Below are 12,588 nucleotides of genomic sequence, written 5' to 3'. Positions count from 1 at the left end.
TCTCACAGCTGTTTGTGAAAGATCCAATAGTGGCAGCACAGGCAAAACAGTAAAACATTTCATCTAAGATGTGGTGATGATGGATGGTAGTGATGTTTCAAAACATGAAGCAAGATAGACTTCTTGTGTCCTCTTTCAAGACAGAAAACAAGGTTTAACAACAGATAGAGCATATTGTTACAAGGAAGGTCACTTACAAAGCTCAGTTTCAAGGTGACAAATAAAAAACTGGGTATTTTGGATACAGACAAATGTGTGCAGAACTTTTTTTTTTCTTAGCTATATTGAAGTTGTTCTAATTATCTAATTGCTTGATCAGTGTGGTGCCTGTGTTTAGACACAGTCTGTGCCTTTGTCAGACTGTGGGAGCCTGAGCATTCAGACCCTTCCCATTTGATCCTAGCAGAGGGAAGCAGCTGGAATCCCTGCTGTCCCTTTGGCTGTCAGGATGGATCACAGACCAAATTAACTCTTTAGAGATCTTCACATGTTTTTTCAGCTTTCTGGAGCTGAAAATGTTCTCATTAATAATATTACAGACTGGTTCTTTGGGTATATATAATATCATAAATAGCTGGAGGAACTAGGCTAAAAGAGCAGTTGGGAAACTGCCTCCCACAGCAGCTGATTCTGTGAAAAAGAAATAATGCCTCAGTCTCTGTTTTCTGCTCAGGATATGCCAGAGGTCACCTACTCTAAAGATGGTCTTAAGCAAGATATGCTGTGTTTGAGATGCCATTGTTCTTTAATGTTATCTTTTTTCAGGTATTTTCCTCCTGTAGCTGGAATCAAAGGCAATACACTGAAAGTTCTCTGCTTGAGAAGGTCTTGCACACAGTACCCATTAACACTCAAAGACATTGCACATGGCAGGGAAGGTAAATATCAGGTATATCACCTCTCATAGGTGAACTTTTATTTCCTGGAGTTCCTTGGCAGTTATCTTTGCAAATAATGTAATTTGGGGGAATCATGAGTGGATTGAGAATTTGCAGTCTGTGAGGTTTTCTAAACATTAAAAATGTTTAGAATGTGGAAGCAAAACATGATTATTTAATTTCAAGTTTATCCCAAGCATGAAGTAATACAGCAACATCATGCTGCTATATTTAAAGTTTTCAAAGTTTGTGCTATAGTTGTGCATATTACAATGTATTATGGACTGTATATTTTAATCAGAATACTGAAAATGTTGAATCAGCTGATATTCAAATTTTGCTGAATGCTTTTAATGGGTAAAATGTTTTTCTCTATTCATGAGCTCTGTCTAAGCATATACATCTCTCAAGCATTTGATACACCTTTCTGTATATGCAGGTTGAGTGCTGAGGAGGCATTTAATTTTGACTTTGGGCTCTCTTTCAGATTATTTCTGTGTGCCTGTATTCATTGGATAGCATTTTCATACATTAACTATTAAAAAACCCTTTGAGGTCTGTAATGTATACTCAATTGACAGCATTGCATGGGGACTTCTTTTGCTTTGTTTTTGATTAAAATATTTGCAGAATTAATTCCCTGTCTGCTCCACTATTTAGGTTTGGTGAGAGGAAACTAGAACTGCAGAATTAACAGAATGCTGCTATAGAGGCTCCTATAGTAGGATTGTCTTGCTGTGGATCTCTGTGCTTTCGATAAATATTTTTATCCTGTATTTAGACAGTAAGTTTCCCTCCCCCACCAAGTCATCTTTATTGCATGCTGAACAGTCCCAGCTCTCACCCTCTCCCTGTATTCCCAGTCTCTCAGTCACTGGTGAGGCCCTTTTCTCGTTCATTATGTCCTGGCCTTGTACTGGCCAGCCCAGAGCCTGTGCCCCAGCACTGCATGGGTGTAACACCAGTGCTGTGCAGAGACACCTGTGGTGTTCAACATATTCATCTGACCTTGACAGGAACTGAACAGTGAAACAGCACCAGCAGCCCCTCTTGAGTAAGCTTTTCAGGCCTGTGAAAAACAAAGGTTGGTAATAAAACCCTACAGAAGACCTTCACAAAACTTGACTGTACTTGGCAGATGAAATGTCTTGTTAAAAAGAAAAAATAATGTGATAGGGTCTAGTGCTTTTTACTCCTCAGTGATGATCCCCCATTAAACACTAGCCTGTTGTTAAAGGAATTTGAATGTTAGAAATGAATAGAGAAGAAACAGAAAGAGAGACTTCAGAAAGCATTCCTTCACAAAAACCCCTTGCTGTTCCTTCATGTGTACTGTCAAATGTTATGTGCTGCTTACATCTCACTGCATCAAAAAGGATAAAGCAGACCTGGGGATGTCAGAAACAAACAGCCTATCACACATGCCACTCCTTTATGGCAGGAATGTGGGTGGGTAAAATTGACAAGAGATTTTTAAAAACAGATTTTACCCAGATCTTGTACTGACTTCTACAATAATTTTCTAGAAGAGACATTTTTACTTTTTTCTGTCTTTGACCTTTGTGTCAAAAATATTGCTGGTCACTAAAAGCTGAGGTGGACACTTCTTTCCTGATGGCCTCAACTTAATTCAGGAGCTGCTGGGTTAAGCTTGACTAGAGAGCCCACCAAGGGCTCACATTGCAATATGTGTCCCTGGCACTATCCCAGTATTTGTTCCTTTGCATAGCCTCATATGGATATGTTAAGATACAACATATCATTTCCACTTATCAATGGAGAAATTAAGCCATACTCAGGCTCTGCAAACTCTGCAGGCATGAAGTGGTTGCTTTTGGTATTGTTTTGGCCAAAAATAAATGCCAAAGCTACTTCCATTTCCTCCACAGTTGCCACCAGCTTCTCATAAAGAAGAGACAAGTCTTTTACCTCGCCTAGCAGGGGTCTGTTACAATATAGTTTAGAAAAAGAGCCCTAAGAATGCTCCAAGAAACTCCTTAATGAGAGGTAACTGGAAAATTCTCTATGTGGATTCCCACAATTTGGGAAATGGATATATGAGAAGGGCACACAGATTAAAAGGATAGGTTACTCTTTGCTTTAATTCTTAATGACCTGCTGAAATCTAGGCTTAGGAGAGAAGAGGTTCCCAAATTCTGCTTATATAATTCAGATTCACTACCACAAGCAGCCTTACAGTGTCATTTTATACAAAAGTAACCTAATTGGAGAGAAAGGGAACATCAATTGTGTAGGATTCTACATACACTGAGAAGGATTATCAAGAGTTTGACCATCTGAATACAAAACTGAACATTCTTACTGCAGTTCCCTGGGAGAAGATTTCTGTTAAGAGGAAAGGTATTGTGTGTGTTTCAAACCTGGATCAGTTGACAGAGCCAGTTTACAACAGGGTACTTTGTGTGATGGTCTTCAGCAAAGAAGTGCCCATGGACACTGGAGTGTAGGAACACAGGTGGAACTACTGAAAGCAACTTTGCTCCAGACAGCTTTCATGAGAAAAGAGGAATATTCCTGCTCTGTTCTCCCTAAATGAAGGAGTTCAAAAGAGGTTGCAGGAGCCCAACTGCCATATGTAAGCAGGTGCCTGGGTTAACTGTTCTGATTTTAAATGCCCTGTACAGGATAATCTTGATGTGTTCTGGTTAAAACAACTTTCTATCAAAACTAGATTCCAGTAATACTTCTGTTTGATTAAACAGACATTGAAGCATTTCATAAAGATGCATGAACCACCTGGAGATGTTGTCCATGAAGTTGTTCTTGTGATTGAAGTTACCAAACCAGAAAAGAAAAATAATCTCACTGAAGCTGTAGGCTAAATTCAAGAATAACAAATCACCAACTAGAAAGGCTGAGTAAAAAAAAAGTAACGTAGTCTTCCTGAAGGTAAGCGTGACTGTGTGGGTGAAAGAGAAACAATTGCCAAATAAAAAATTCTGTTGTCAGTGATCACGAGATTGTGTAGTAGGGAGCACACAAATGAACTATTAACAACTGTTAACTTTTGTAAAAGTGTTTCTGCTTGGGCACATAATGCTCATCTTCCATAATTTTGGAGGGATGTAGTCTTCTATCTAACAGATGTACCAATTCTATCTGTGTGAAAAGAGTACAATTTTAATTTGTCTTCCTAATTCAGTAACTGCAAAGAGCAGTTGAAACTTCAATACTAACCTATTAATATTTTTGTTCTCAGTTCTGTAAGACTATTTAGGGCCTTTATTAATCATAATGCATTATAAACCACCAACCACAATAAATGTATGCTTTGCTTCTTGTATAATATTCATGTTAAAGTTGAAGGCTGCATTACATAAAAGCAAAGCTATTGGATTGGCTTGGATACCAAGCTGTAGGGGCTTAATCCAGCCTCTGCCAGGATGACTGAGATGATTGACATGTAACACAGCACAGCAGCCAGAGAGGAACCCCAGCTTCATTTTAGGAGCTCAAGGAACCACACACTTATTTATCGATTGTGTTTGCATCACATTTTCCCAGAAAGTATTCTGCTCCCAACAAAGCCATTGCCCAAATGGAAACCCTTCTCCAGTAAGCATTGTTTTGGTACAGTGAAGTTCACATGAAAGGTAAGGGCTACTCCTCCCACAGATTTCCTGCAATGTGTGCCTTAGGGCACAGGCCACACGTCTATGTAGTACTCAGTATTTTATATTGGCTCTGTGGCTTTTAGCTCTTGGCTGCAAGTTCCACCTTTAGAACTAAAATGCCTTGATGAAAATTACTGTTGGCTGGTCACAACTCTGGAGCTCAACCCGAGGTCACGAATTCAGCAGCAGTGTATCCACTCACAGTCCAGTGATACAAATATGAAACCTACCTACATTTTGGCATGGGAGTTACCAAGCTGGAAGACAGAAATGGGTGAACTCAGCTCCCTCAGCTGCAGGGCATCAAAGCCTGTCCCCACAGGACCCTCTGATATCCCTTCTGCTCTCGAGCCCATTTTGCAGGTCTTCATTTTGTCCTCCATTTTCTTAATATGAAAGAGATGAAGAATTTTCAGAGATGTTGCCCTTAGAGGTCCCACTCTTCAGCCTGCCCATCCATAAGAAGCTGTCTGGAGAGTTAATAATTTTCCCTGTGTTACTGGGTGATGTTTTGAACACATGAAAAACAGGACAGTGCAACCATTCAAATTCCTATAAATGAAGTATAACACTTTAGTAACAGTCATTGCCTGCAAATCCACTCTTTTGAGACCTTACACTCAGAATTCTTGTTCATCTGAATTATTTTTTAACATTTCCCAGTATAATAAAAACTAAAATAAAGAAAAATACTTAGTGTTTACGAAAGGAAGTTGTTCCATAGCTCTCTGGAAAAAATGTCTGTTTAGACTGCAGTTAGAAGTATAATACTAGAATTGCCAGCAGCACTGAATTTTAGAAAGATGTATTCTGATGAAAAATGAATTGTCCCTTTTATGTTACAATTTGACAAATAAGGCAAATGGCAAAAAGTACTTTTGAGTTCCTAAAAGGCACACCAAATGAAAAAACCAAACCAATGTAAAGCATAGTTTCCCTCCTTATTCCTGAGGATCTGACAAGGAACACAGCTAAGCTTCATTGGGCTTAATGACCACCAAGGCCTTTTCCAACCCTGGTAATTCAGATAAGGTGAGACAGCCCACAGAAGAGGACAGGTCCATGGATTATGCTGAGGCAGCACAGGGACTTTACAGTGATCCCAAGTGAAAACCTTGCAGACTGCAGAGAAAGGAAGGAAAGCACTTGAGTCAAGGAAGTCACTCTGGTTACTGTAAATATAGAATTTGTTATTTTTATTTTCTTGGAATTGTTAATAAAGAAATAAGAAGAAAAAAACCCAGAGGAATTGAAAGGAGAGAATGGAGAAAAGGGAGGTCACCTTGCGATTAATCACTGCAACACACTGAACAAAGGCACACATCTCATCTTTGTAAGTGACTGAAGATTAAGATTTAACTCTGCATTACCAATCTACTGCTAATTTCTGAGCATTTTGAATTATTGACAATATTCCTTAACTTTAGCATCTACTCCCTCAAAGCTGATTGTTCTTCATTGTATTTGAAGAGGGCAGAACAGAAGCTGCAGGCCAAAACAAATCTATCTGGTTCCTGCCCTCACAGGTCCCACTGTACTAAAAGTTGTCAATCCCTGAGACTTTCAGATATGTTACATCTTAAATCAAAGCCTTTCATAAAGTTAGAACAGAAGCCTAGTGCAACATTATCATGCTTTCATGCAGTATCTTAAAGGTGATTTGGGCCTTCTGGGTGCTGGTCACATATGCCCATACAAAAATGTACAAGATCAGTACATTTAAATTTAAGGCCACTTACAGCTCTCATCCTTCTCAGGCAGCAGGAACCACTAAGCCCTTGGAATCAGGCCATACAAGCACATCTCATTGTGTGTGGAGCTGACTGGCTTGTAAAAAGCTTAGGGCAGAAAACTTCATTGGTATTTTAGTATGTGGCATTTCTTCCATTCTGGTATTTATACATATTCCTAGTTATGCTGAGACTGTCAATACATAAAATTAGTTTTTATTTCCCTTATTTAATTTTTTTCATTTTAATTCCCTGACCATATTTTATTCTTATGATCATTAACTGTGAAGACTAAAAAAACAATTTAAAATCAATTTTATGAGTCCAAGCTAACAGGCAAACAAAACATTAACAGTCTGAAACTCAAATCATATGTGATCAGTGTTGGCTTGCTCAGGAAATGCAGATACACTTCTGCAATGAGAATGCCAGGATGGCAAATAACATTAATTTTTGAATACACATTCAATTTTCCAGGAATTTTATGCCCTTTTATAAGTAAGTGTAGCAGAAAGCTACACACATAGCCCATATTTTAGATTCAGATTAACAAAATTCCCATAAAAGGTGATTGTTAAGAGTCCCTCTTTGTGGATGAGGTTTTAGTCTGGAGAAATGCAGGTAGATCACTCCTCTCCATGTAACAGAAAACTGTTAACTGCATCACTGACTATTTTAGTATTTAGGTGAAGCTAGTCCTAAATTATTTAACAAGGAAATAAAACCAGCAGTCACAGTTAACTAAATTAAACAGTCATATAAAATGCAGGATGATTGTATCTTTTAAATTCCTCTTCTGGAAAAATAACTCAAAAAGTAAGAATGAATACTAAAGGCAACTTTCAGAAGTCAAAGATGACATGAAACTTGTAGTTTTGTCCCAAGATGAGCAACAATGTCTGAAGAGCAGAGCACTGAAATGATGCATCAACTGGAATGAAAACTTCCACTTCAAAGGTCTGATATATCTAAAATAAATAAATACCATCATCTGTAAAATAAACCAGCACATTTTATAAAACTTCTTGTAAGGGGTTTACAAACTGGAGGATACACACAAAATAACTAGTCCAAAGAATTCCTTAAAAATTATAAATTATTTGCTACAGTTTCTTTAATGGAGATGGCAGGAGTAGGTCCCACATGAGTCCATATATAGCCCTTCTCTGGCCTTGTAGGAACAGTAGGGAAGGGAGATGACCGAGATTTGAAATATTCCGAAGGTGCATGACAAACAAATTCTAAATATTCCATTTTTCTTGGGAGATCTTCTTCTGGTCCTAAAAAAATAAATTCAAAGACAAAACTTAAAGGCATAAAACTAAATATGTTGAATAAAAATATGCCACAACAGCCAACATTCCCTTACAGAATTTGCCTTTGCAATCCATGACTTTCCTAGAAAGGTGGCCTCCTGTGTTAGGCAAGAAACCTCTACCTTTAATTTTGCTGGGCTGATCTTTCCATCCCATTTGAAGCATTCTGATATTTGAGTGAATACTATAGTTAATATATTTAAAACACATTCTATTTGTGTCCTGCCTATTAGAAGGACTTCTCTGAATTACTAATTTTATCAGTAGCAGAACAGTCTGTGCCAGTGCTTGCATGCTATGTATTTTGAATATCCAGGATAAAGATCAAGTAATTCAGGTCACTTTAAAAGAAACAACTTGGATGGTTTATCAGAATCAAAGTTACTACGGTTTAAACCTATCTATAGAGCAATAATTTAATCTTTAAAGCTGCACAACTGTAATTGTACCCACAAACACTCAGATAATCACAGTACAAGATAATCACACGCTGCAATAGTGGTAATCACATTATATACACATGATAAATAAAAAGTATTATTACAGTAAATGAGATGTTTACAAGATTAGAGTCTAAAGTGTGGAACGTGCATAAAATACCTTGAGAAGCTAAAATGTTCATTTAAAGAATACAACTCTACATTAGCATAGGCACATCCAAGTAGCTGCAGAAAGTGAAGGCTCAGAGATTACCTATGATATAGGATGCTGGGTCAAAACAGTCTTTGGGGCTGGCTTGTGTAGGAATGAGCCAGGTTAGTGCAGCACTCTTTTCACAGTATTGGTCCTGAATAAACCCACGGATCTGAGCGTAGTATGTTCTTCCATCCTGCTCATCAACCACTGAAACAACATCTCCAATTTGGTAGTACACACCCTGGAAGGCATACAAACAACACTGAAATCAAACAGCCTGATTTTTGTCAGCTTCACATCTTCAGTATCAGCACCCAAAATTATCCTAATTTATGCCAGTCTTGAAAGGCAGCTTCAATTCAGCCACATGCAAAAGAATGGTGGCATAAGAAAGAAAGGTGCTTGTTTTTAAAACAGATAAAAAGAACACAAACAACTCCAAACAAACCTATTCACAACAACACTGCAAAGTATCAGAGTAGCAACATTCTACATAAGGAGGACAGAAGCTTTGACATAGTTCTCAAGAATTTCTGATAAAAACAGACACACAAGACAGTAATTCTTTTCTGAACTGGTCAACAGCAAACAACAGATTCATCTGGAATGCCAGGCATGAAGCATCAGGTCCCTGGAGAGTATGGAATCTCAGGCCACCACTGACTGTGCAGTCTCCCACTGCCTATCCTGACTTTTTTGGGGAGGGAAAAGGGGGAAAAAACATTCTGTTTGCTTGTACTGCTGGGAAACAAAAGCAAATGTCAGAACTTTAGAACACCAACACCTTGGCATGCTGGTAAAGCTGCTCTCAAGCATGAATGTGAGAAGGCTCCCTCTTGCTTCACTGCAAGTGCCAACAGACCTTGTTCCCAGATGTTTGGGATTGTTTGCACCAGCTCTCAAACGGGAGCTAGCTGAGATGTTGGGGCACTGCAAGCCACCCCTCTATGGGAAATATGTTCTGCACCTATGGCAGGAAACATCACACAAATCTAAATAATCATCTCCAGTCACTTGACCACTGCACAGTGCAAGTGAAGTTTAAAAATGCTGACAGCAATAATTACAAAAAAACCCCCCCACTTTTTCTTGGAAGAGAAGAACCTGGGACAATGGTAACTATTTAAACTAGGTAAACTTAAGTAAACTACCTGGCAAGACTTAACGACAATAACTATGGCAAACCAAAATCCTACACAAGTGTTAGGCAAGGAAGAACAGTTTCTGTGATTATATCTCTAGTGCTTTCACTGTCCACGATAATTCTTGACACTGGAAACAGAAATAGGATAATCATTTTTGCAAATAGATTTGCATAAACCATACCTTATAAAAGATTGATTCTGCTGTAATTATAGTGGATACAGACTCAGGAGCCTTGATGGGCTAAGAAAAGAATATAGAAATTGAAAATTAGGAGCATTAAAACAAATCAACCATAAAGTTCCAAAGACTGTTCTTCTTTTTAGACAACATACAGATACATTATCTTCTAAGAAAACCAGCAAGCATTATTAGGTTAAAGCTCAAAGCAATAGAGCTAGCGTTTTCATCTCCAGGATTTTATGTGGAGAAGTGAGTGCGGAACTGCCATGACCGCTTTCTGTTTCCACTCCTCCCGCGGGCTCCGTGTCCGCCCCAGCCCGGCCCAGGCTCCCGGCCCAGCCGCTCCGCCTTACGTTCTTCAGTTTGAAGATGTGCCTCCTGCCCTTGCCCTTGGTGGAAACCTTCTTCTCCGCAGCGGGCGCAGACTTGTACTTGGTGTTCCTGAGCCGCGCCGAGCGCCGGTGGATCTCCTGCTTGCTCTGCGGGGAACAGCACAATGAACACGAGGGGGACGGCCCGAACACCCCGGCCCCGGCCCCGCCCAGCCCCGCCCGGCCCCGGCGGCTGCATCGCCCTCGGCCTCGGCCTCCTCACCTGCTTCCCACCGCCGCCGCCTCCGCCGCCGCTGCCGCCACCGTTGCTGTGCTGAGCAGCGGCCGCCGAGGTGGTGGCGAAGGCGGCGGGGGGCGGCGGCGCCGAGCGGGCCGTGCAGTTGTTGCACAGGATCTCGCCCTGCCCGCCCTTCTTCCACATGGAGGAGGACGTGCTGCGGCACACGCTGCAGGTGGGCTTCAGTCCCAGCGGCATCCTGAGGCCGGCGCGGGGCCCGCGGGCCCGACAGCGAGCGGCGAGAGCGCGGCGCCCACAGCGGCCCCGGCGCCGGCCTCTTCCCGGCGGCGGCGGATGTGGCTGCGGCGGGGCCGGGAGCGGCGGGGCCGGGCCTGCCCTCTGCTGGCGGCGGCCGGGCCGCGGCCCCCGGGACAAACGGAGCCCGGCCCGCTCCGGGCTGCTCTCGCCTCGGGCCGAGCCGTGGCACAGAGAGCGGGGCCCCGTCGGTCCCGGTGAGGGACGGAGGCCCGATGGTGCAGCTGGGGCTGGTCAGCCCGGGGAAGGGCGTGTGGAGACCTCGCTGCACCTTCCAGTGTCTGAAGGGAACCTACAGGGAAGCCTGAGGGACTCTGTCAGGAACAGCAATGACAGAACAGGACGGGGAGAATGGGTACAAACTGAAAGACAGAGCATTTGTATTAGATGTTAGGAAGAAATTCGCTGCTGTGAATGTGGTGAGATACTGAAACTGGTTGCCCAGGCAGGCTGTGGATGCCTCAAACCTGGCAGTGTTCAAAACTGTGCTGGATGAGACCTGGTCTAGCGGGAGCTGTCCCTGCTGATGGCAGGGGGGCTGGGGCTAGATGATCTTTAAGGCAGCTTCCAACCCATAGCATTCTGTGATTCTGTGCAGAATCTGTCTCTGGTGCTGTTCCTGTTTGCAGGGGATGCCAGGTTGTCACAGACATATTTTATGAAAAATCCTTTCGTTAGGATTTTTTCTCCTGAGAAGCTGAGAAGCTTTAGAGGAAAAGAAAAGCAATAATTGTCTACTGCTGTGGAATGCAACAGGTGCATCTTTGATTGGTCTCATGTGGTTGTTTTTAATGCCAATCACAGCCCAGCTGTCTCGGACTCTGGTCAGTCACAAGATTTTATTATCATTCTGTTCCTTTCTATTGCTTGCTAGCCTTCTGATTAAATCATTTCTTCTATTCTTTTAGTATATGTATAATTTTCTTAATATACATAAACATTTTCTTAATGTATAATTTTCTTTTAATATAATATATATAATAAAATAATAAATCAGCCTTCCGAAACATGGAGTCAAGATTCTCATCTCCTCTCTCGTCCTGGGACCCCTGCGAACACCACCACACCAGGTGCTGTCATTCAGGGATTTACAGCTGTCACTCTTCTGGCTCAGCAGAAAATCAGGGGACAGGAGATGGATTGCAATGATTGTCCTGATTCAGGAGAAAATGTTGGTGGATATTACCATCAACATATGCCGGTTTTGGCTTTCATTTAGATTAAGTATTTGGCAAAAATCCTCTGCTTTGAAGGTGGTGAGGCACTGGAACAGGCTGCCCAGAGAAGTTGTGGATCCCCCATCCCTGGAAGTGTTCAAGGTTGAGTGGGGCCCTGATCTAATGGAAGGTGACCCTGCCCATGGCATGGGTGGTCAGAACTAGATGATCTTAAAGGTCCCCTTAAACACAAGCCACTCTATGATTCTCTGCCCCTCTTGCATGAAGCCTCAGTTGTGTATCACATAATTCAAAAGGCCGGGGAATGAACTTGTGCCTTTGTGAAGCTTTGAGAGCCAGATGTAGGAGCCATGGATCTAACAGAGGTTCCTCACCTGCTGCCACTCACGTGGCCCTGGGCCATCCCTTGGAGATGTTTTTCTAGTTGGATGTTAGGAAAAAAATGCTCAGTCACGCATGAGGATTTGCAGGCTCTTAGTTCCCATATTCAGTTTCTGTCCTTAGGGTTTATTTAAAGCTTCTTTGGTGCAAATGAAATTGATTTTTGTCTTGTCCTCAGTGGACACAAATTTGCAGGGATCTATTAATAGATGCTCTCCCCATGCAGTGTGCTGTGGATGCTGGGTTGCTACTGGCTCATGGACAGCTATGTTTCACCTCTTGCATGCCTCTTTCACACCAAATTGGACTTTCTTGTCTCAGATGCCAAATTTATTCCTCAATTTTGATTTAAGTCCTCATTTACCCTCATCTCTTTTCAAGCTGTTTCTGTTTATACTTACTGGGTGCATTTTTTTTTTGTTTTGTTTCTTTAATGCATCTCTCTGTAGTTGTATTTTGCAGGTCAGTGATCTCTCAGAGGCCTTAATCTTTTTCCATCACTTTTTTTTTTGCAGCTTCTGCTGCTTTTGTTCCCAAGCACCCACCTCAGCAGTCCTCCAGTGCTGGGCCCCTCTCACTGCCATCATGTTGGCATGGCTTCACCAGTCTGTGTAGAAACGGGCTGGAAATGAGTGACAGTGTCC

The 12,588-nt window shown here is 41.7% G+C and overlaps 1 protein-coding gene across 1 annotated transcript; it reads right to left on the bottom strand.

Annotated features, from left to right (window-relative positions):
* Nucleotides 1-7,237: 7,237 nt before the first annotated feature.
* GATAD1 (GATA zinc finger domain containing 1) lies at nucleotides 7,238-10,343 on the bottom strand. Its single transcript, XM_063151243.1, has 5 exons — nucleotides 10,116-10,343; nucleotides 9,875-10,000; nucleotides 9,522-9,581; nucleotides 8,253-8,436; nucleotides 7,238-7,523 (listed from the first exon to the last, which is right to left on the bottom strand). The coding sequence occupies exons 1-5, from the start codon at nucleotides 10,326-10,328 to the stop codon at nucleotides 7,333-7,335; spliced, it is 774 nt and encodes a 257-aa protein (XP_063007313.1). The 5' UTR covers nucleotides 10,329-10,343; the 3' UTR covers nucleotides 7,238-7,332.
* Between the last annotated feature and the right edge of the window lie 2,245 nt (nucleotides 10,344-12,588).

Source organism: Melospiza melodia, chromosome 1, assembly GCF_035770615.1.
Source record: "Melospiza melodia melodia isolate bMelMel2 chromosome 1, bMelMel2.pri, whole genome shotgun sequence".
NCBI classification, from domain to species: domain Eukaryota; kingdom Metazoa; phylum Chordata; class Aves; order Passeriformes; family Passerellidae; genus Melospiza; species Melospiza melodia.
This window is presented reverse-complemented; position numbering and strand designations above follow the sequence as displayed.